The 24,787-nt window shown below is 48.9% G+C and overlaps 1 protein-coding gene across 1 annotated transcript in view; it reads left to right on the plus strand.

Moving 5' to 3' along the window:
• The window catches only part of Zan (zonadhesin), an 84,341-nt gene that overhangs the window by 15,451 nt on the left and 44,103 nt on the right, over window positions 1-24,787 (plus strand). Inside the window, 19 exon segments of the mRNA XM_041648071.1 lie at window positions 745-886; window positions 1,113-1,229; window positions 2,254-2,378; window positions 2,602-2,747; window positions 4,302-4,445; window positions 5,447-5,584; window positions 5,698-5,867; window positions 7,253-7,455; window positions 9,406-9,547; window positions 13,485-13,732; window positions 14,022-14,202; window positions 14,807-14,918; window positions 16,180-16,274; window positions 17,868-18,044; window positions 21,454-21,659; window positions 22,086-22,227; window positions 23,186-23,445; window positions 23,531-23,695; window positions 24,324-24,448. Of these exon segments, the coding sequence (XP_041504005.1) occupies window positions 745-886; window positions 1,113-1,229; window positions 2,254-2,378; window positions 2,602-2,747; window positions 4,302-4,445; window positions 5,447-5,584; window positions 5,698-5,867; window positions 7,253-7,455; window positions 9,406-9,547; window positions 13,485-13,732; window positions 14,022-14,202; window positions 14,807-14,918; window positions 16,180-16,274; window positions 17,868-18,044; window positions 21,454-21,659; window positions 22,086-22,227; window positions 23,186-23,445; window positions 23,531-23,695; window positions 24,324-24,448 (3,038 nt within the window).

A 24,787-nucleotide genomic window follows, 5' to 3' on the forward strand; every position in this document is an offset into this window, starting at 1 on the left:
TGAGTTCAAGATCATCCTCAGCTGGTTAAGGGAATTAAAGGCTAGCCTGGGTTACATGAGACATGGTGTAAAAAAAAAAATCAACAAAAAAATTAGATTTTTTTGGTAAAGATATGTTTTGGTTTCATAAAATATTCTGATAAAATACTCAGGCTAAAAACAAACCTTGGGAGGTGAGGGTTTCCTGTAGCTCATAGCTTGAAGGAACAGAGCATCACTGAGAGGAAGTCAAGGTAGCAGGAATGAAAGATGGTTTTACTTTTATACTCTATCTTCAGTCAAGAGCACAGGGAGACCAGTGCATGCACGCCTAGTGCCCAGCTGGCTTTCTCCACTCTCGTGTAGTCCAGGACCAACCAGAGAATGGGGTATGCACTTTTATCAATGAAGGCAATAGGACGATACCCCCAGAGGTGTCTGCAGGCCAATGTGAGCGCGCTTGAGGCAGGAGAATTACCTGAGTTCGATGTAGTGAGAGCCTGTTTCAGAAACAAAACACAGCAGGAGGGCTGGTGGAATGGCTTAGCAGGTAAAGACCCTTGCCTCTGAGCCTCGATCCTGAGTTCCACCCCTTGGACCAGCATGGTGGAAAGAGACAACAGATGCCCCAAGAAAGTTGTTCTCTCATCTCCAGACTTGTGCCATGGCTCACGGAAACACGCACACACACACACACACACACACACACACACACACACGCACCTTAGAACTGCGGCTTTGTGACACTCCATCTGTTGCCCTTAGCCTGGGGAAGAATGGATTAGTCCCAACTGCACAGAACGGTGCCGTTGCTTGCCCGGTAGCCGGATGGAGTGTCAGATCTCCCAATGTGCGACATACACGGTGTGCCTGCTGAAGAGTGGCGAATATGAATGCCAGCCCTATGGTAAGCACTGCCCATCCCCACGTTTGCATGTGCTGTTCTGACCCCAGAAACTCGTCCCTAGTGTCTTTGTAAATCAACACCCTGTCAGAGTCAGAGCCTGTGCGCCCCACATGCCTTGGGCCGTGGAGCTGGGATTGTCTCTGGGTAGGAGGGGCTGGTGTGTTGGATTCAGTCAAGCTGGACACTGGAAATAGCTTCCTACATCTCCATTCCCTTTCTCTGGCAGGTACTGCCACCTGCCTGGTCTATGGGGACCTTCATTTTGTCACCTTTGATGAGAGGCACATCAGCTTCACAGGAACGTGTACCTATATCTTGGCCCAGACCTGTGACAGCTCCACAGGTAGGAGATTCAAGCCCGAGCGGCGGGGGTGGGGTGGGGTGGGAAGGGGTGGGATGATAGAATAAGGGTCAGGCTTGGGGCGGGGCTGCATTGGACCAAGGCCCTCTGGTAAGCAGCGGTTGGGCTATGCACACACACAGAGGCGGTGCTTTCAAGTCCCACAGTCCTGGGGAAAGGCCGCTGACAGTACCAACTGCCTGCTCTTGTGGCAGAGTGACAATTACTGGTAAAGGGACTCTTGCTTGAGGGTGTGGCTCAGCTGGCAGAGTGCTTTCTTAGTGGGCATGAAGCACTGGTTTCCACCCCCAGAGCCTCGTGAGTGTGGAGTGCATGCCCACCCTCTCCGCACTGGGTAGGCTAAGGCAGGAGGATCAGGAGTTCAAGGTCATCTCAGCTACACAGTTTGAGACCAGCTCTGGTCTTCACAAAAAGGGTGACAAGGAGTCATGAATGAATAGGATTGCCTGAAGATGTCCTAGTCCACAGAGGGGAGACAAGAGACCATGAAAGCAGAAAATCATGCCGTGTTCCTCTCCGTTTGGGTTCTGAGTCCCTTACCAAGTCTCAGGGCCATATCATGGAACATTCTGTCTGCCTGACAGTGCCCAGTCGGGCACCACCACCAACAGGGTGTCAGAAAGCAGAGGATGGGGTGGTGCACACTTTTAACCCCAGCATTCTAGAGGCTGAGGCAGGGAGGTTGTCAGTTTCAGCTTGGGATACACAGCAAGACCACGTCTGAAAACCAACCGGCTGGGGATGCGACGCGGCTCAGTCAGCTGAGTGCTTGTTTAGCGTGCACAAAGCCCTGGCTGGGTTCCACCCCTAGCGCCACATAAACTGGACATGGTGGCCTATGTCTACAATGATACCAGCACTGGGGAGGCAAGGGCAGTACTCTCAAGAGTTCAAGTTCATTCTTAGCTAGTCTAAGCTATAATGAGACCCTGTCTGAAAACAACCAACCAAACAAACAAACAAACAAACAAACGTTTGAAACATGGCCCTTCCTCTCTCCATCTAGATTCATTCTTTAAAATAACAGCAAGCACCCAAGAACGGGGAGTAGAAGGCGTATCCTCCCTGGACAAAGTCTTCATCACCCTGCCGGAGACTACCATTACCATGACCAGTGGTAGACAAACACTGGTGAGTCCCATCCTTTGCTCGTTCCTCCAGGCCAGGCTACAGTCAGCCCCACCTGTCCCCACACCCTGTTAGGGATGGGCTTCAGCAAAATAATGATGGTGATGCTTCAAACCAGCCCAGGCAAGAGAATTTGGAGGGATGCTGTGTGAGGGGTGATGTTAGAGTCTTAGGGCTCTCTCTCCTCGACCCCTGGATCACGCTCTCTGTCTCCTTTTTCTGCCAGATTGGAGACCAGAGAGTCACCCTCCCGGTGATACCTTCTAATAACATCTATGTGGGTCTGAGTGGGCGATTTGTGGAGTTGAGGACGACATTTGGTTTGCGTGTAAAATGGGATGGTGACCAGCAGCTTTTTATGACTGTGCCCAGGTAAGGGAGGTAACTTAGTTAGGAAGCTGACATTCCTCTCCCAGAATGCTCCACCCTGCACCATTCCAGTCACTCAGGGTTAATCATTTACATATGTCCTCAAAGCTAGGAAGCCTCTAACCTGAGCAACAGAAGGGAAACAGTAGGAAGTCGGGTCAGGGCAGCGAGATAACAGCAGGATGCAAACACAATGCCTCCGGAATGTGTTGGAGAGCAGTCAGGGGAGCGGCTGCCAGAGGCCGTTCTTCAGGGAAGAGTGGCTCCCCAGACAAGGATAAGGCAGGCTTTGTGGAGAAGTTGGCGTGGGGACTAGAGGTGGCACATCTGGTAAATTCCAACCCTGGAACTCACACAGACACAAAGAACAGCTGGGTGCAGTGGTGTGTTCATAATTACAGTGCCAGGGAAGCAGGGATGAAAGGACTTTCGGGGCTTGCAAGCCATCCACCCTGACTCGCTGAGCTCCAGGGTCGGCGAGAGACCCTTCCTCAAAAGCCAAGGTGGAGGAGGCTGAGGAGATGGTTCAGAGGGCAAGGGTTCTTCATGCACAAGCACGAGGCCCTGAGCTTGAATCTTAAAAGCTGGACATGGCTGTGCGTGCACCTGCAACTCCAGTGCTGTGCAGGGCAGAGACAGGAGGATCCCTGGAATTTGCTGGCCGACAGCCTAGTTCCAGGTTCAGTGAGAGACCCTGTCTCAAAGACATAAAGTGGAGAGTGATCAAACAAGACATCCAACTTCCTTCTCTGGCCTCTGAGTGCACATGAGGGTATGTAAAACACACACTCACCAGGCCTGAGAGTTCAGAGGACCCAGGGTCAATTCCAAGCACCTACATGGCAGCCCACAACTGTCTGTGATTCTAGTCCCAATGGACATGATGCCCTCTTTTGACTTCTGCGGACACTGAATGCGCGTGGTGTACAAATATACGTGCAGGCAAGACACACATATGCATAAAATAAAAGCAAATACTGGCCAGTGGTGATGCCCTCCTTCAATTTGGGAGGCAGAGGCAAGTGGATCTCTGAGTGCTAGGCCAGCCTGGTCTACAGAGTGAGTTCCAGGACAGCCAGGGCTACATGGAAGAAACCCTGTCTCAAAAAAAAAAAAAAAAAGAAAAATACTAAAATACATATTCACATGTATATACTAAAAAAAATAAGGTGGACAGCACCTGAGGAACATACCCGTTTTTGACCTCTGACCCACACATACATGCATACCTGTGCATAAACACACACACGAGAGAGAGAGAGAGAGAGAGAGAGAGAGAGAGAGAGAGAGAGAGAGGGAGGGAGGGAGAGAGAGACATTCTTGCTTAAACCCATGAGAAGGTAGGGGCAGCAAGGGATATTGAGCAGAAAGAACAGAGGAGATCCTGTAGAGATGGCTCAGGCTAGGGCCTGTCACAGAATCTGTTATGAGTGCATATTCTCAACCTCCTCCTGCCTCTTGCCATCAGGGCGCACAGTGCACTGCCCCCTTGCTGTGGTCTCTGATGACTGAGACCCTTCTTCCCAGTCATGACTCATCTCTCTCCTGGACCCACAGTACCTACTCGAGAAAACTCTGTGGTTTCTGTGGGAACTATGACGGGGACAGCAGCAATGATAACCAGAAGCCAGACGGCACGAGGACACAAGATGGGGACGAGCTGGGGAAGAGCTGGCAGTTGAAAGAGGAAGAGAACAAGGAGTGAGTGAGGCTCCCCACTGGGGGCCAGGGGTGACCCTCCTTTTCTCAGTCCTCTGCCCATTTTAAGATCTATCAGAACTGGGCTTAGCTGTTCCTGCCTGTCATTCATCTGGAGTCACAGACATAACAAGATCCAGTTTCTAAATACCAAGAGCTGGGCTTATAGCTCAGTGGTAGAGCCCCTACCTAGAATCCCCCAGTGAGGGGCTGGGGTGTGGCTCAGTGGTAGAGCCCCTACCTAGAATCCCCCAGTGAGGGGCTGGGGTGTGGCTCAGTGGTAGAGCACCTGCCTAGAATCCCCCGGTGAGGGGCTGGGGTGGGGCTCAGTGGTAGAGCCCCTGCCTAGAATCCCCCAGTGAGGGGCTGGGGTGTGGCTCAGTGGTAGAGCCCCTGCCTAGAATCCCCCGGTGAGGGGCTGGGGTGTGGCTCAGTGGTAGAGCCCCTGCCTAGAATCCCCCAGTGAGGGGCTGGGGTGTGGCTCAGTGGTAGAGCATCTGCCTAGAATCCCCCAGTGAGGGGCTGGGGTGTGGCTCAGTGGTAGAGCATCTGCCTAGAATCCCCCAGTGAGGGGCTGGGGTGTGGCTCAGTGGTAGAGCCCCTGCCTAGAATCCCCCAGTGAGGGGCTGGGGTGTGGCTCAGTGGTAGAGCCCCTGCCTAGAATCCCCCAGTGAGGGGCTGGGGTGTGGCTCAGTGGTAGAGCACCTGCCTAGAATCCCCCGGTGAGGGGCTGGGGTGTGGCTTTTTAGTGGAGATCTTGTCTAGCATGCACCAGGTGTTGGGTTTGATCCTCAGCAATGTAAAAACTGAAGCAAAAGAAACGGACTGGGGTTGGGGGTTGCCTGTGATCCTTAGGTTTCCAGGACTAGAGGAAGGTCAAAGTCAAGCCTGGGTTAATGTAGTAAGATTGTCTCAAAAGGAACAAAAGAATATGACTAGCATTGCCCTTTTCTCTTTCCCTACCTGGAGACTCCAGCTGTTCTACCTCTTTTGGGCTCTTCCAGTCTTTTTGACTGCTTGGGTTGGGTCTCTTCCAGGTGTCAGAACAAGAAGAGCCCCCCATCTTGTGATGCAGCCTTGGGAAGAACTATGTCGGAGCCCAAGTTATGTGGCCAGCTTGTTGATCCAAGAGGAACCTTTGAGTATGGAAGAAGGCGGATGGGCTGCCTGGGGTTGCTCAGCACTAGGGTTTCTCTGAGGTGGAGAACAGAGGCTCTGCCCTCTCCTGCTGTCTTGACTCAATCTCTCTCCTCAGGGCATGCCTGTTCCACATGAAGGCCTCATTCTTCTTGGATAATTGTGTGTCGGACATGTGTAGCTTCCAGGGGCTCCAGCAGACGCTTTGTACTCACATGTCAGCCATGACTGCTGTCTGCCAAGATGCTGGCTATGCCGTGAGGCCCTGGAGGAGACCCCAGTTCTGCCGTGAGTTAGGACCCAAAGCATTGGGGAATGATCCGGCAGAGCTTCCTGTAGATACAGACAGGGTACTCCTGTTGTCCCTCTACTACAGTTACCTATGAGGAGAGGGTAGCAGGGGGAGTTGGAAGGATGCCTGAGAACAATGAGTAAGCTGGCCAGACAGCAGGTTCTGTAACCTCAGCTCCTGGAGAGGCCAAGGCAGGAAGATCTCAAGTTGAAGGCCAAGATGGCCATCTTAAGGAGGCTCGGTTCAAAACATAAAGGCATAAAGAGGGCTAGGTGCATGGCGTAGCAGTACAGCATGTTTCTAGAATCCATCAGCGAGGAGCTGGGGGTGTGGCTTAGTGATAGGGTGCTTGTCAGTGAGAAGCTGGGGTGTGGCTCAGATGTAGAGCACTTGTCTGATGTGCTGCTCAAGGCCCTGGATTGAATCCTCAGCACTGGGGGTACACAGGAGGAGGAGGAAAAGAAGGAGAAGAAGAAATAGGAGAGGGGGAGCAGGTGGATGAAAAGGATGAAGAGGAGGAAGAGGAAGAGAAGGCAGAACAATAAGCACCCACAGTTACTTGGTTCGGTAGGGAAGAAGATAGTGTACTTTTGTGTTCCCCCAAGTCCTCATGCGTGAAGTCTGTGAAGGCCTGAGACTGTGTTGAAGCTCTGGCCTGGACCCCACCCCCATCTCCAAGTCCTCTGGAGAAGCTGCATCCCCAGGACCAGGCTCTTCATGGCTTGCTGGGTACCATACTTGCTTATTGAGAATGTCTATCTATCAGAGTGGGTACATCTTCTAACTCGGAGCTCATCTGCCTTCCATGGAGGGCCTTGGTACCATCCAAGCAACAGGCTTGGCTTTTGTTTGGTTTGCTTTTGGAGCCAGGGTCTCATGTAGCCCAGGTTAGTCTTGAACTCACCATGGAGTTTAAGATGGCACTGAATTCTTGATCCTCTTGCCTCCACCTCCCCAGGCCTGGGTTACAGTCATGCACGATCACAACCAGTTTATCTTGCACTGGGGTTGGAACCCAGGGCCTCATGCATGCATATAAGCACTCTACCAAGTGAACTGTATCCTCAGACTGCAGGCCATTGTTTTAGCTTCAGCAGCAAGCCCTAGCTGTCAGCTGAGCTCCTAGGCTCATCAACTCCAAGGCCTATTTCTCAGTTTTGGTCCTGGCATCTCTAGCTGGGACCTTCTTAGCATATTCTTTCCTCTTGTCCCTTGGCCTCATCTATCTCCTTTTGAAGTTACTTTCTGAGACAGGTTCTCACTCTGCAGCCTAGGCTGTCCTGGAACTCTCAACCCTGCTTCCACAGCCTCCCGAGTCCTGGATTTACAGGTTTGCACAGCCAGCTTGCCCGTTCTCTTACTTAAGTTTTTCCCTCCACAGCCTTGGTCTGCCCTCAAAACAGCAGGTACTCCCTATGTGCCAAACCATGCCCGGACACCTGCCATCCTGGATCTGCTCTCCAGCCCTGCCCAAAAAAGTGTGTGGAAGCATGTGAGTGTGAGCCTGGCTTTGTGCTCAGTGGTTTTGAGTGTGTCCCTCAGATCCAGTGTGGATGCACCAGCCTCGAGGGACGCTACTTCAAGGTGAGCAGCTGGCATGAACCCCTCAGCCCTACAGACAGAAAGGACTTGCTCTGGGTTTCTGAAGCCCTGGGTTGAGGTGAGGGAGGGCAATGGGGGATAGGCAAGAAAGAGAAGGTCAGAGCAAAAGCAAGAGTAGCTAAGGCTGGCATATTGGATCCATGCTCAGCTCTCTCTCTCTCTCTCTCTCTCTCTCTCTCTCTCTCTCCCCCTCCCTTCCTCCCTCCCTCCCTCCTGGCTCTACTCTAATTTCCTTCCTTCCCTCTCTCTTTTCTTTATTTTTGATGTTGCTGAAGATGGAACCCAGGGCCTTATGTATGTTTAGCAAGAGCTTAACAACTGAGCCATGCCCCCAAGCCCTCATTGGGCAATTCTAGGCAGGTGCTCTACCACTGAGCCACACCCCAGCCCCTCACTGGGGGATTCTAAGCAGGAGCGCTACCAACCAAGTTGTAGTACCAGTTAATGTACCAAAGCTCTAGCTTTTTTAAAAAGAAATTTTAATGATTTATTTAACCTTGTTTTATGTACATTGGCTTGAGGATGTCAGATCCCCTGGATCTGGATTTACAGACAGCTGTGAGCTGCCATGTGGGTGCTGGGAATTGAACCCGGGTCCTCTGGAAGAGTAGCCAGTGCTCTTTACTGCCCAGCTGTCTCTCCAGCCCCAGCTCTAACTTTTTACTTGTTTTTCTTTTCATTTTTTTTTTTTAACCACAAAGTTTTGAGAGAAGATCTTGTTATGTACCTTTTGCTGGCCTCAAACTCAGTCCTCCTGCTTTTGCCTCCCCGGTGATAGGGTTACATGTAACCATCACCAAACTGGTTTTTTTTTTGTTGTTGTTGTTTTTTTGTTTTTTTGCAAGCCTTTCCCCTACACCCTGCTCTGCCTCTAAGTCACCTCTTCCTATTGGAATCTCTCGCCTCTTTTGAGGCTCTGTTGCAACCCTTCCTCCTGCCTGGAGCTTTCCTGACAACTAAGTTAGGGACATCCCTCACCTATGTGGTGACACTTACCTGTTATTACAGTATTTGGGAGGCTCCAGGCCAGCTGAGCTACTCTATCGCAAACAAACAAACAAACAAAAAGAATGTATCTCTCAGGACTAGAGAGATGGCTCAGTAGTTAAGAGCACTGACTGTTCTTCCAGAGGACCTGGGTTCAATTCCCAGCACCCATGTGGCAGCTCACAACTGTCTGTGACTTCAGTCCTGATACCCTCACCCAGACATACATGTAGGCGAGACACCTTTATTTTTTTTAATATTTATTTATTTATTATGTATACAATATTCTTTCTGCGTGTATGCCTGAAGGCCAGAAGAGGGCACCAGACCTCATTTCAGATGGTTGTGAGCCACCATGTGGATACTGGGAATTGAACTCAGGACCTTTGGAAGAGCAGGCAACGCTCTTAACCACTGAGCCATCTCTCCAGCCCCCGAGACACCTTTACTTATATATTTAAAGAAAGATAAATTCTGTTTAATTTATCTTAGTAGCAAGTATTGATAGTGGATATTCATGGCAGGAAGTTGCCCTGGGTGTCTGTCTATTTTAACTGGGAGCGTGTGGTGTGCTTGTGCTCACATGCCAAGCTCAGAGGAAAATCTTTGGGAGTTGGGCTCTCCTTTTAGCGTTGGGTCTCTGGATTGAACTCAGATCCTCAGGCTTTGTGGCACTAAGTGTTCCCGCCTACTGAGTCACCTTGCTGGCCCTCTTTATTTTTAAGTATCTTATTAATTTGTCTGTGTGGTGTGTGTAGTGTGGAGGCCTGTGGAGGATGCCAGGCATCCCGCTTCATCACTTTCCGGAACAGGGTCCTCCCACTGCACTTGGTATACTACTAGGCCTATTTGATACCAGACTTTTGCACCTAAGCCCAGGGCTTCAGGAAGACAAGATAACCAGGCAAGGAAGCCATCTCTTACTGCTTTCTCTTCTGCACCCAGGTACAGGAGCAATGGTTTAATCCAGACTGCAAAGAAATCTGTACTTGTGATGGCAACAACAGCGTTCGCTGCCGGCCCTGGAAGTGTAGGGCTCAGGAAGTCTGTAGCCATAAGAATGGTGTGTTAGGCTGTCACGCCCAAGGTGAGCAGTCGAGTCACCGTGGAAGGGGAGCAGGGCCTTCATCTGAGAGGATGATGATGGTTAATACTGAGTGTCAGGTTGACAGGGTCTAGAAACATCTAGGAAACAAGCCTTTGGCCACGTCTGTTAGCAAGTTTCTAGATTCAGTTAACTGAAGTGAGACGACCCACACTAAATGGAAGCCTCATGGTTCCATGGGCTGTGGTCCTGGACTACGTGAACAGGGGAAATCGAGTCGAGCGCCAGCATCCATCTCCTCTGCTCCCTGGCTATAAGGATGCCACAGGAGCTACCTGACATCCTCTTCACCACACCTTCCCACCACGGTGGCCTCCCCAGCACACTGCATGCCAGAAAGCCCCCATGCTTAAGTCACTTTTGTCAAGATCTGGTAATATAGTAATATGGAAAGCAGAACTTAGTAAAGTAACACGGAAAACATTGCCAAAAGCAGTGTTCCCCAAAACTAGGGACTCAACTAGAGATTTGCGTTGGTCATTTTTACTGAGATTGGAACAAATAATGAGAAAGAACCATTTATGAAGAAGAAAGCTTTAGCTGTGGTGGTGGTGCCTGCCTGTAATCCCAGCATTTGGGAGTTGAAGGCAGGAGGATTAGGAGTTTGAGGTCACCATCCTCAGCTGCATAGCTGGTTTGAGTCCAGTCCAGGCTACACGTGACTGTCTCAATATTTAACTGTAAATGTGTTTGTGTCTCTCTGTGTGAGACTGGGTGCACACGTGGATGTAAGTACCTGAAGAAGCCAGAGGGGGCGCCACATCCCCTGGAGTTGCAGTTGCAGACAGTTGGAAGCTCCCCTAACCCTACATCCTGAGCGCTGGGAACTGAATTCTGGCTGCAAAAGCGGCAAGTGCTCTTCACTTATCCTGCACCATTTTTCCAGCCCAGAGGCTGTTTAAAACAAACAAATAAATAAATAAAAAGGAAGGAAAGGAGAGGAAGACAGCAGAAGATGGTTCCTGGGAAGAAGTGAATCTGCGAAATCAGGAGCTTGACAGAATATTCTGCTCTGTGCTGTGAGGAGCCTGGAGTGCAACAGGAAATCCCTTCAGGAAATTTCAGGTGTCCAGCAAGTACCTCTAGGTCTGGGAGGAGCAGCTGTAGGCAAGGCCACAGGCACATCAGGGAGAAGCCAAGAACCCAGCGAGGGACATGACAGGTACTTCCGGTATGAGCAGCTCCCAGGAACGTGACAGGCACATCCGGGAGAAGCCGCGAGGAGCATGGCAGGCACTTCCGGGAGAAGAACCCGTGAGGAACACAACAGGTACTTCCGGGCAACAGTATCCATCAGAAGTGCCGGGGGAAGAGTCCTCTGAAAATCTGCGAACACTCAAGCAGGAAAGAGAAGAGCAGAGGTTGCCGGGAGAGGGAAGAAAATTCCGAGAAGACAGTTACCTGCGGGGCCTGGAGCCTGACTCTTCAGCAAAGATCCAGTACGTTCGAGCCCTCTCTGAGGACACGAGCAGAGATCTCAATACTGCCTTTAAAGGACGCTGTCGACACCCGAACATTTACCAAGGTTTCAAGAAAGAAATGAGAAACACCGGGTATCAAGTAATAACTTTTGTTCTTCTAGTTGTGGGAAAACTCTCTGGTCTTAGAATGTGTTTCCTTCCATATCCTTAGGCTACACTCGATTCATTACTTCCTACTACTGCGTACATTCTTGGTGAGGTATTCTTTGTTGTGTCTGTTTTTATCTTTTTTTTTTTTTTTTGAGACAGGGTTTCTCTGTGTAGGCCTGGCTGTCCTGGAACTCACTCTGTAGACCAGGCTGGCCTCAAACTCAGAGATCCATCTGCCTCTGCCTCATGAGTGCTGGGATTAAAGGTATACACCACCAACCAGCTGGGTGTCTTTATTCTTTGGAGCAGATATGATGTATACTTTCAGAAATAAACCATTTTGCCAGGCGATGGTGGCGCACACCTTTAATTCCAGTACTTGGGTGGCCGAGGCAGGAGGATCTCTGCGAGTTCGAGGCCAGCCTGCCTGGTCTACAGAGTGAGTTCTAGGACAGGCTCCAAAGCTACAGAGAAACCCTGTCTTGAAAAACCAAAAACAAAACAAAAAAAAGAAACCTATACAGAGAAACCCTGTCTCAAAAGATAAAAACAAAACAAAACAAAAAAACCCCAAACAACCACCATCATCAAAATAACCAAAAGCAAACACCAAACAAACAAACAAAATAAGAAGTAAGCATTTCGTTTGTTTAAGGACTTCCGCTGGGGGAGTTTTTATTGATTTATTGCCTTCAGAAGTAAGAGTAATGCAGCAGTTTGCAGTTCAAAAAATTAGGCCTCTTTTATTTTATTTTTTAATTGGTTGATCGTTCTGTGGAGAGTTCATATTTTTAAGGCCACGTTGATGTTTTCTTTGGCCTAAATGTCACATTAATCTTTACTTGCAAAGGGTTTCTTGGTTTGTGTTGTTGCATGATCATTGCATGTCCTATCAGGAGACTGAAACTTTACAGCCCTCCGACAATACTGGGGAGTCAATGTGCAAGAACAGTTTTCATTGGAAATCAGACCCTAACTGGGAGAAATAGCTGTGAAGAGTACAATTTAGCTGTAAAATTCTGATTTGGCATTGCGCTTTCAGACTTCCTTAAAACCTCATGAAACAAAAGCGAGGTTTTTCTCAAATTGTTCTCCTCTCCTTTCTATGCTGTGATAAACATCAGGACCAAAACAACCTGGGGAGGAAGAGGATTATTTCGACTTACTTGTTACAATGAAGGTTAACAGTCCTTCATTGAGGGAAGCTGAGGCAGGAACCTGGAGGCAGGAGCTGGAGAAACAATGCTGCTGGCTTCTTCCAAAGTCAAATTCAGCTCTTCAACAGCCTAGCACCACTTGCCTAGGGACTGTACTGCTTCCAGGGGACCGGGCCCTCGTACATCAGCTAAGAATCACAGAAATGCCCCCAAAGTTTACTCACAGGCCAATCTGGTGGAGGCGATTTTGCCATGAGGTGCCCTCTTTCCTGGTATGTCAGGGTCTCATCTGAAGCTATGACGGCAGAAGAACCCAACATTTAAGGCTGTCCGCTGTGATGCTCAGTCCCATCTCCCTGAGTTTTTATGGGTTTGAAAATATCACTGCTTTCGCTCATTTGGGCTTAGATAGACGCTTCAGGGGGTTTCTTTCCCCCTAGGATCAGTAAGTGTTCAGAGTGATGAGAGAGGGGGGAACAGTTGAGAGCAGAGGGGCAAATGTCCTGAGGTTGTTGGCTAGACTGTTAACCCACAATCCTTTGGGGCCATATAACTACTTTGAAGCCGTTTGTGTAGAAGTAATTGGACTGTGTGAAAAATCAACAAATGTTTTATTATTGAATAAAAGGAGGGAGGGGGAAGGCGGAGAAAAGTGAGGAGGACAAGGAGGACGTTTTCCTTGATCTCCTCGTTTGGGAGGTTTCAGTCTGTGATCATTTGATCTTGTTGCTTTGGGTCCTGTGGTTAGACAGCACATCCTTTTGGGAAACAGCAGAACAAAACATTCCTTGCATCATGGCTGGGACTTGAGGGAAGGAAAGAGAAAGAAGTGCAATCCCCTTCAACAACATCCCCCCAACTGACCTCAAACCTTCTGCCACTCCTAGTTTCTACCATTTCCCAATAATACTGAGCTGGAGAATCAAGATTCTGGCATATGCATGTGTCTTTGGGATTCCAGATCCAAACTTTCAAAGTAGGATCAGCATCTTCAAGGGCTGAGAACATGAAGTTGAGGAAGGTAGTCTCCTTCCTTGACCTTCCTGAGCCAATCCAACAATTCTCCCTAGAAGGAACTGAAATCCAAGGATGTATACCACCTCAAAACAGCCTCCCTAAGATGGCAGCCTTGACTCAAGGCTTCTGGGGTGTGGGGCAACGAGACACCAAAACCTGACCTCTCTTCTCTAGGTGCAGCCACCTGCACTGCCTCAGGTGACCCCCACTACCTGACATTTGATGGAGCTTTGCATCATTTTATGGGCACCTGCACTTACGTACTGACTCAGCCTTGCTGGTCCAATGCTCATGACAACAACTTTGTAGTGAGTGTCACCAACGAGGTTCGTGAGGGCAACTTGGAAGTCTCCAGTGTCAAAGCTGTCCACGTGCAGGTCCTCGACCTCAAAGTCTCCCTGTTCAAAGGTCGAACAGCCGTGGTATGTGTCTTCTGTTGCCTCCACAACCCCGCACCACCACCCGACTTCTTTCTCCTTCCTTTTTCTTTCAGTTGTTATTTTGAGGTAGGGTCTCATGTGTCCACACTGGCCCAGAACTTGCTATGTAACCGAGGAGAACTTTGAACTACTACCCCTTCCTCTGCTTCTACCTCCAAGAGCTGAGCTCCAAACCCTTCTATCCTGTTCTCCATTTTTTTCCCACTGTGCCCCATTTCATCTTTGTCCCAAGTTTCTGACTCTCTCTCCTATGTTGTGCCCATTTCTGTAGCTGAACAACCAACGGGTGGCACTCCCTGTGTGGCCTCTGAAAGGACGGGTGACCATTAGGTTGAGCGGCATCTTTGTCCTGCTCTACACGGACTTTGGGCTTCAGGTTCGATTTGACGGAAAGCACCTGGTGGAGGTGACAGTGCCTTCCTTATACGCTGGCTTCCTCTGTGGGCTGTGTGGTAAGACCCTTGGGGAAATATCCCCCACTCCCCTTGTCTCCACGGTGTCCTCAGAACTTGTCAACCAATGAATGAGTTGAGGACACCCCCAAAGCAGGTGTCTGGGAAAGCCAGAGGGAAAGGGGAAAGGGTTTCTGGATGTAATGGCCCTCAGGAGGTAGAGGCCACCCTCTGTCAGGCCGTGAGTTCAAGGGCAGTCGGGGCTTCATAGAAACCTGCTTCAGAACAAAGATGGCAGGTGGATTGGGGCTGCAGCTCAATCGGTAGAGCTCTTGCCTCGAATGCAGGGAGTCTTGGGTCTCATCCCAGGACTGAATGACCTAGGCGGTAGTACATGTCTATAATACCAAGACTTGGAGATGAACCTGAAAGGCCATCCCTAGCTATAGTTAGTCCAAGGCTAGACTGCTGTATATAGACCTTGTCATCTAAAAGAAAAACAAAAAGACCAAAGGGTTAGCTTTAATATGGCATTAAGCAATGTGTCTTCTAGTTGGAAAGGAAGTGGCCTCAGAACTAGGTGGACCTGAAGCTCTGCTACTTAGTGAGTTCAAGGGTGACCCTATGCAACGTACGCCATCCCTACAACGTCTCTCTTCCTTAGGGAACTACAACAATAACAGTTTGGATGACAATCTGCGTCCAGATGGGAAGCCTGCAGGCAACTCACTTCTTCTGGGAGCTGCTTGGAAAATACTTGAAGCTTCTGAGCCTGGGTGAGTTTGGGTGTAGGGATCTGGGACTAGGTGAGTTGAGCCTGGGTGAAATGTGCTTGGGTGAGGTAGGTCTGGTGAAGACTGAGCCTCAGCGAGTGAGCTAGGCCTAAGGAAAAATGGGCATAGGAAGATGGACATGGAAATCAGAACTTGGGGGACCTGGGCATCTTTGAGCTGGGCTTAGGGAAACTAGTTTTTGGGGGGAAGTTTGCAAATGAGTGTCCTTTGTTTGTCTGGTTTCCTCTGTGCTGTACATTGTACTGCTGGAATCCAGCCAGTTCTGCTCTTCAGCCTCTCTGAGTTTCCAGTGCTGGAGATGGAACTCAGGGCTTTGCCTATGACAGATAAACGTATAGCCAATGGCTAGGGCCACATTCCTGACCTGAGACCTCAAGTCTGAAAAGTTCCAACAGTACTGGGTGTAACCCAGTGGGAAAGTGCTCTACTAGTATATATGAAGCCGTGGGTTGCATCCCCAACACCACGTAAATCAAGCATGATGGTCCATAACTATAATTTCAGCAGATGGGAGATGGAGGCAGGGGCTCAGTACTTCGATGTCATTCTGGGCAATATCGTGAATTCAAAGCTACTTCGGGCTACATGAGACCCTGTCTCAGAAAAGGGCTGAGGGTGGCTCAGCATTTAGAGTGCTTCCTGTTTTGCACTGGACCCAGGTTTGGTTCCCAGCACACACGTGGCGGCTCACAAACACCTTTAACTACAGCTAAAAGGGTTCTGATGCCCTCTTCTGGCCTCTCCAGACGTCTGCACTCATGTGCATATATCCACACACAGACACACAACCATGTAATTAAACATAATAAACTAAACATCAAAGAATAAATAATAAAAGGTAAACAAGCCAGGCATGTGGCTCATGCCTTTAGTCCCAGCGTTTGGGAGGCAGAAGCAGGTAGATCTCTTTATGTTAGAGGCCAGTTTGGTCTTCATGGTGAGTTCTAGGACAGTCAGGGCTATGTAGGAGACCCTGTCCCCCAAAAAATGTAAAAAGTTTAATGAAATGGTTCTGGCTCCTCAGGCCTGTGCCAGCTGACTCCTCTCATCCTTGCCTTTGACGCCGAGGTTTGAGAAGCCCCACTGGCCGCTAGCCTCTTCCTTCCTAATGTGTCCCCTGGCCTTCCCACTTGAGGGCGCCAACGTGTTTCCTTCCCATTTCCCCTCTCCATGGCTTAGCTTCAGTTTGGAGGATTCTCCCTCAAACCTAGCCTTTCTAACCTCTCCTCTCCTCCTCCTGCAGCTGCTTTGTAGTTGGGGGCAAGTCCTCCAGCTGCCAAGAGAACAGCATGGACGACGCCTGGACTAAAAAATGCGCCATCTTGATGAACCCTATTGGTGAGAAGCGTCTCCTCCCAGTGCCCTTTGTCCTCTGCCCTGGACAAGAGGTGGAACAGGTCACGATGGGATAAAGCCAGAGAAGCAGCAGACGGAAAGGCAGGGAGGCCGGCAGGAGTACAGACTATCTATCTCTTAGGAGCCATGCCTGGCAGGCCTTCTCAGCACAGGTTCCTAGTGCTCCTGGTTTTGCCATTGTTGTTTTGGTTTTTGTTTGTTTTTGTTTTGAGACAAGGTCGTGTGTGTGTGTGTGTGTGTTTTGCAGGCTGGCCTTGAACCTGCTATGTAGCCAAGGATGGCAATGAACTTCTGATCCTCCTGCCTCTACCTCTTGAATGCTTGGGGTCACAGATGTTCACCATCACATCCAGTTCATGTGGTGCTGGGGATCAAAACCAGGGTGCACCAGGCAAGCACAACTGAGCTACATTTCCAGACCATGTTTGTTTTTTCAGATAAGGCCTGTTTCAGACCAGGGTGGGCTCAGTCTCACTATGTAGCTCAAGCTAGCCTCAAAATCATGGTGCTCCTCCTCCCTCATTCTCCCACGTGCTGGGATTACAGGCCTGTGATTCCATGCCAGACTACATCCAGGCTTTGGTGCAAGTGGACATGAAGTTAGCTGTGCAACAGCAGAGGAGATAGCGCAGTTGGAAAGTGCGTGTGTTGTAAGCACAGGACCTGACTGCAATCCCTAGAACCCAAATACAAAACCCGAATGTGGGGCTGGAAAGATGGCTCAGAGAGTAAAAGCACTTAACCGTCAAACCTGAAGATCGGAGTTCAGTCCTTGGAATCCCCACAGAACCAACTACAGAAAGTTGTATTCTAACCTCCACATGGGTATTGTGGCATGCATATATACCCCTTTCTCACAAAACAATAACTTTTATAAAAATGCCCAGGCATGTTGGTCCACATGTGTAATCCCGGGGCTGAGAGAACAGAGATAGGCGAATCCTTGGAGCTCACAGCTAACCAGCTTAGCTGACTAGGTGTGTTCCAGCCTGGTCAATGATAGACCATGTCTCAAAAAGCAAGATGGAAGACTGGAAAGATGACTTGCAGGACACAGGTGCCTGCCATCAAATTTGATCCCTGTGACCCATATGGAAGGAGAGAACTGACTCCTGTGGGTGTCTTTTGACCTTCACATATGTGCTGCGGCACATGTGTCTCTATACCACACACACACACACACACACACACACACACAGTATAGATGAGGTGGGCCAGTGAGATGGCTCAGTTGGTAAAGGTTCGTGCTCTGACTTGAGTTTTGTTCCCAGAATTCATGTAAATTTGGAAGGAAAGAACTAACTCTACATAGTTGTTTTCTGACCTCCACATGCCATAGCACATATGCCCATACAGATATATTATAGACACGCAGTAATAATAATAGTAATAAAAATTAAACCCCAAGGTGGATGAATCCTGAGGACTGAAATGAGGTTGTCCTCTGGTCTACGCATGCATTTGTGCACACACACAGATACACATGCATCCCCTAAACCAGCTATACAGAAGCCTCAAGGCCCAGCTTGCTCACAGGGCTCACTCTCCTCTCCCCGACCTTGTCTTGTCCTCCAGGACCTTTCTCCAATTGTCACGAAGCAGTGCCCCCGCAGGCCAGCTTCTCCAGTTGTGTGTACGGCCAGTGTGGGACCAAAGGAGACATCCTGGCCCTGTGCCGCTCCCTGCAGGCCTATGCATCGCTGTGTGCCCAAGCTGGCCAAGTGATTACCTGGCGCAACAGCACCTTCTGCCGTGAGTGATCCTCCTCTAGCTCCTACACCCCTGCTGAATCCTGAGAACCCCATCCTCTCCCATCTCTCAGCCCTGCTCCTCAGCCTGCATCCACACCCACAGGAAGCTCTCTTCTCTTCTCCATTCTGCCTCTCTCAGCTTGGCTCTGTTTTACAGTGCCAGAGCCTCCCTCCCCCCATGCCCCACCCCTTTTTTAAGGCAGGATTTCAGGATCTCGTGTAACCTAGGCTGGCCTCCAACTTGCTGTGTAAGTGAAGAGGAGCTGGAATTACAGGTGTATACCAACCATGCTTGAATCTGTCTGATTTTTATATCATCAAAACTTTGGCCTTGTGTCTAGTTATTGTCCTCTTCTTCCTTTTTAGAAAAAGTATTTTTTTTTTTGTCTTTTGTTTTTTTGGCTTTTCGAGACAGGGTTTCTCTGTAGCTTTGGAGCCTGTCCTGGAACTAGCTCTTGTAGACCAGGCTGGCCTCGAACTCACAGAGATCTGCCTACCTCTGCCTCCCGAGTGCTGGGATTAAAGGCGTGTGTCACCACTGCCTGGCTAAAAAAAGTATTTTTAATTAATTAATTAATCTTGAAACAGGGTTTCACTGTGGGACCCTGGCTGCCTGAAATTGGCTATGTAGATCAGGTGGAGAGATCCGCCTGCCTTCTCCCTCCTGTGTGCTGGAATTAAAGGCATGGGCCATCCTTCTGGCCAGAAGCAGTCTTTAAATTGCTTTAAATTTATTTTGTTTTCTGTTTGGATTTGTTGGTTTTTACTGTGTATTTGTGTGTGGTGTGCATGTGGGTATGCACTCCTTTCTTTCACGTGTGCATGTATGTGCAAACCATAGTGTGCATGTGGAGGTTGGAGAACAACTGCAGGAGTTGGTTCTCTCCTTCCATCATGAGGGTCCTGGTGATAAAACTCAGGTCAGCAGGTTGTCAGCAAGCACACTTACTTATCCTCTGATCCATTACTGGCCCCTGCATATTCATTTTTACATGTGTAGGCACATATGTATGCAGATATGTATGTCCATGTCTCTCTGTGTGTGTGTGTGTGTGTGTGTGTGTGTGTGTGTGAGAGAGAGAGAGAGAGAGAGAGAGAGAGAGAGAGAGAACCAGAGGTTGACCTCAGGTGTCTCCCTTGATCTTTCTCCACTTTATTTGCTGAGGCAGGGTATCTCAATAAACCTGGAACTTTTTCATGGGCTAGTCCAGTTAGCCAGCTTGACCCTGGGATCCCTTGTCTCAGCCTTCTGAATTGTTGGATTACAGGTAGACAGCCACGCCCACCCAGTTTTTATGCCGTTGCTGGGGATCCCAATTCTAGTCTGCAGTTACTTGGCAAGCACTTCTCCCATTTAGCCATCTTCCCAATCCCGTTTGTTTGGTTTCTGAGACAGAGCCTTGGTAAGTAGCTTGGCCTTGAACTTCTGTACAGTCTAGAGTGTTCTCAAAACACCCTCTTGCCAGGTGGTAGTGGCACACGCCTTTAATCCCAGCACTTGGGAGGCAGAGGCAGGCAGATTTCTGAGTTCGAGGCCAGCCTGGTCTACAAGGGCTAGTTCCAGGACAGGCTCCAAAGCTACAGAGAAACCTTGTCTTGAACCCCCCCCCCCCAAAAAAAAAACACCCTCTTGCCTGCTGGGATTTGAGATTTACAGCCTCCTTTTCCCTCTTCGTAGTGCTAAGGATCAAGCCCAGGGCTCTGTGTATACTGGGCAGACCCACCACCGTGGAGTTAAACCCCCCCATTTTAGCCATTTGGGGAAAACAGTATGGCAGTTCCTAAAAATAATTAAAGTAGATTTATCATCTGACCTGCAATCCAGTCTGGCATGCGTGCTGAGGACAATAACTTATTTGAACCACAATTCATCCATCTAGGTCTATAACACCTTTCCTCACAGCCAACAAGTGGATGCAAGTCTGGGCTAGGTGCTTACCTGTAATCCCTGTACTTGGGAGTCAGAGGCAGGAGAAGGATGGTTGGAGGCCAACCTGTGCTATCTAGCAAGACCATACCAAGAGCAAAAAAGATTGGGAACAATTCAAATGTCTTATCTACTGTGCAGTTGATAGACAGAATGGGGCACATTCCTACAATTGTGTAGCTGGAAAAAGAATGAAATTCTAGCTCAATAGGGATGAATGTTGAAAACTCTGCTTACTAGAGAAGCCACAAAGGGTTGTATGTGACACCATTTGTATAAAATGTCCAAACTATTTTGAGCATTTTTAAGTGTACAAATCAAAAAAAATTGACTGGTAAGAAGGGCATTCACTTTGTTCTCCAGCCATCAATCCCTACCACCATCCATCACCTGAACCTTTTCTTTCCCAGCTGGAAGTCTGACCTGTCAACACTCCATCCCCCACCTCAGCCCCCTTTCTCTGCAAACTTAGCTTCCTGTAAGAATAGTAGTGGTTGTTCGGTACTTGTAATCCTAGCACTTGAGAGGTGGAGGCAGGAAGGTCAGGAGTTCAAGGTCAGCCTGGGCTATTTAGGGAGTTCTAGGCCAGTCGGGACTGCATAGATTATACCCTTTCTCTTTATCTCTCCCCTTTCTCTCTTTGTCTTCTATCTCTCTCCCCCTCTCTTTGTGCATGTCTGTCTGTCTGTCTGTTTCTCTCTCTCTCTTTCAAAAAAAGTAGACAGCACCTGAGAAATGATACCGGAAGTTAGGCTTTACCTTTAACATCCTCGCCCATACACACCCATCCCCACACATATATCCACACACATGTGAACATTTACACACACAAGGAATCATATAGTATGTGTCCTATGGTAACTAACTTCTTTCACTTAGCGTGATTTTCCAGGTTCATCCATGTTGTAGCACATACCAGGGCATTCATCATGGCTGAGGAGGAAGATAGGATTTCAGACAGGTGTCATATAGCTCATGCTGACCTTGAACTCTTAGCAGTGCATCAGCCTCCTGAGCTTTTAGGTGTGTCCTGCCTGCTGTGCCCAGGTCATACTTCCGTTGGAAGCCTACATAATAGTTCATTGTAGAGCTATGAGAGCCATGTGTGGTAGTCCATGCTTGCAACCCTAGAATCAAGAGGCTGAATAAAGAGGATTATGAGGTCAGTTTGGGCTACAGAACCAAACCCTGTAATGGTCAGCCAGTTAATTAATTAATAAAATAAGGCATGGTTCTAATCCTAGAACAGGTAAGATGAAGGCAAAGGATCAGGAATTCAAGAGCATACTTGATTACATAGCAAGTTCAAGGCTAGCTGGGGCTACATGAGACCCTGCCTCAAAAACAGAAAAAGATTTAAAAACCTATCCCCCAGATGGACTAGGGTTCCTCATTCATCAGTGAACCTTCCCAGGGACTGTCACTCCGAGGTCAGGAGATAGCAATGCCATTCTGTCGTTCTTAACATTTGTGTTCTTCTTAGCTCTGAGGTGCCCACCCAGGAGCAGCTATAACCCCTGTGCCAACCCCTGCCCAGCCACCTGCCTCACCCTAAGCAGCCCAAGAGACTGTCCAACCCTGCCCTGTGTCGAGGGCTGTGAATGCCAGACAGGCCACATCCTGAGTGGAACTACCTGTGTGCCCCTCAGACAGTGTGGCTGCAGTGACCAGGACGGCTCCTACCACCTGGTGAGAGGCTATATGGCAGGGATGGTCTCCCTTTCTGGCTTCATGTGGGTATGGGGAGGCAAGAGGAAGTGGAAGCCTCAGAGTAAGAAAAAGTGGGACCGGACAGAGTGGGGATGAGGACAAAGGCTAGATACTGAGAGACAGAAAAATAGATCTAGACCCTGGTGTTGGGGAAGGCTGAGGCAGAAGGGTCATGAACTCAAGGACAGCCTGGGCTACATAGTGAGACTCTGTTGCATAGAAAATATAGATGGACAGATAGAAGAAGAACAGAGGTTGAGGAAGAGGAGGAAAATGGAGAAAATGAAGGGAGGGAGGGGAGGAAAGAGTAAGGAGAAGGGAAGGAGGGAGGGAAGGAAGGGAAAAAGATGGGGGAAGGGAAGGGACCAAACGCAGTTACCCTTTTGGATTGGCCATGCCCCACAGTTGGGGGAGAGCTGGTACACAGAGAAGACCTGCACCACCCTCTGCACGTGCTCAGTCCACAGCAATGTCACCTGCAACCAAACGGCCTGTGAGGCCAACCATGTGTGCTTGCGCCAGAATGGGCTGCTGCGCTGTGCTGCAGGTAAGCAGGGCATCCTGCAAGGGAACCGTCAGTCACTAGGAGCGGCTTTCTAAGTCCTCCACCTTCTTCCCTACATCCCCTGTTATGCTGAGTCTGACGTAGCCTGACTATATCTGAAGGACCTGTAGCAGAACTCACACTGTCATTCCCTCTCCCCTACCCTAGGCTGGTCTTGAACTTCTGATCTTCCTCTGTCTACCTCCCAAGTACTGGGATTTTAGGCATGTCCCACCATACCTAGCTCTTTCTTTAATTTTTTTTTAAGAATACATTTATTATTTATTTTGTGTGGCGAAGTCAGCAGGAACCTGTGCACATGGAGGACAACTTATGTCAATCAGTTCTCTTCTTCCACCATGTGGGTTCTGGGAATCAGAGTTGTGTTTTCAGGCCTGGCTGCAAGTGTCCTTACCTGTTCCCTCATCTCACTGGCCTACACCTGCTCTCCCATGGTGTCTTAGGGTTTCATTTACTGCAAAGAGACACCATGACCAAAGCAACTCTTATAAAGGAGAACATTTCATTGGGTTGGCTTACAGTTCAGAGGTTTAGTCCATTATCTTCATGGTGGATGACATTAAGGCAATCATGGTGCAGGAGAAGGAGCTGAAAGTTCTACATCTTCGTCTGCAGGCAATAGGAAGTGAACTGTCTGTCGCACTGAGTGTAGCTTGAGCAAAAGAGACCTCAAAACCTACCCCCACAGAGACACACTTCCTCTAACAAGGCTATACCTCCTAATAAGGCCACTCTGTGAGCTTATGGGGGTCACTTACATTCAAACTACCACACATGGCATAAGTCCCCAGCAGCGTGAGTCACATCTTACCTGCCCTTTGATTCTTTTCTTTAATGTGGTCCCTGCTCTCTTGGGCCTCTCTGGCCTGGACTAGAGAGAAGGATGAACTATGTTCCTAGGGATCTTGGAATGATCCCTCATCCACCTCTTTCTCCACAGAGATGGGAGAGTGTCATATCTCAGAGGATTCCCAGATCGTGAGCTTCGATGGCCATAGCCATCCTATCCAAGACATGTGTACTTACATCATGGTCAAAGTCTGCCACCCCAGCATGAACCTGCCTTTCTTCACCATCAGTGCCAAGGCTGACCAGCATACCCGCACCAAACCCAAGACCTTCAGTGTCTATCAGCTATACATTGACATCTTCAGCTTCCGAGTCACTCTGCAAGAGCGCCATTCAGTCCTGGTGAGCTAGGTACAGTGGGTGGGAGGAGGAGCAAAGTCTGGAAGGAGAGGCTTCTGGTTTCTTCATGTACTCATGGTTCTGTCTTCCTCTTCAGATCAATGACACGCTGGTCACCCTTCCTGCCACGACCCAGATCCCAGGAGTCAGCATCACAACTGAAGACGTCTATACCATTGTCACAATTAAGGATGAAGTTCAAGTCAAATTTGAGAGCAACAATTTCTTAGATATCAAAATCCCTGCATCCTCTAATGGAAAGGTGAGAAGGGAAACAACTGGCTGTGTTGGTGGGGAGGTGACTTTTTGGGGGATAAAATGGTACCCCATTCGAACACACCAAAGAGGTCACTCTCCAGAGTAGAGGAAGAAGGCCAAGTGTTCCTGTCTATTTATAGATGACAAGTATGCATCAATGAAAAATGCTCTTAGCACCTGGCATTTTGGCCACACGTCTCCAATCCTTGCACTTGAAAGGATAACACAAAGAGACCGTGTCTCAAATATTAGAAGGCATAAGTTTTACTTCTTTTGGAAGAGTGCCTATCTACTATCCAGGAAGCCCTGGGTTCATTCCTTCAATGCATAAGCTATGTGTAGTAGTACAAGCCTGTAATTCCGCCACTTAGGAGCTGGAGGCAGAAAGATCAATAATTTAAAGTCATCCTCAGCTACACATCAAGTTTGAGGCTAGCCTAGGGTACAGAAGACTCTGTTTCCAAAGAATAAAAGTTAAAATAATGAAAAGGCAATGAGGTCTGTAGCTCAGTGGTGTAGAATACCTGCTCGAAGCCCTGGGTTTCACCCCAGCACCAAAAAAAAAAAAAAAAGAAAAAGAAAAACCTTTCTACCCTTTTAGCCCTGAAAACCTACTCTTCTCTGCCCTCCAGGTCTGCGGTGTGTGTGGGAATTTCAATGGTGAAGAAGAGGATGAACTCATGACATCCAGTGATGAACTAGCCCAGGATGAGCAGGAGTTCATGGAGAGCTGGAAAGATAAGCACATGGACCCAAAGTAATGGTCTTCTAAGTCTGGCCACCTGTTCGTAATTTCTGCCTCTTCTTTTCCTCTTTCCCTTCCTCCTTCTTTCCATTCCTTTTTTTCCTTCTGCCCTTTCAGGACAGGGTCTTGTTGTGTAGCCCTGGCTGGCCTGGGACTTAATAAATTGACCAGGTTAGCTTTGAACTCACCAACATCCTCTTGCCATTGCTTCCTGAGCACTAGGATTGCAAGCACGCACCACCATACTTAGCTTCTTTTATTTTTGCAGTACAGGGGACCTCAGACATGCAAGGCAAGGGCCCTACCCTGCAACTACATTCCCAACTTCCATTTTAAATTTATTGTTATTGG

Source organism: Microtus oregoni, unplaced genomic scaffold, assembly GCF_018167655.1.
Source record: "Microtus oregoni isolate MIOR12 unplaced genomic scaffold, Mior012 000003F_ref0000135, whole genome shotgun sequence".
In the NCBI taxonomy this organism is placed as follows: Eukaryota; Metazoa; Chordata; class Mammalia; order Rodentia; family Cricetidae; genus Microtus; species Microtus oregoni.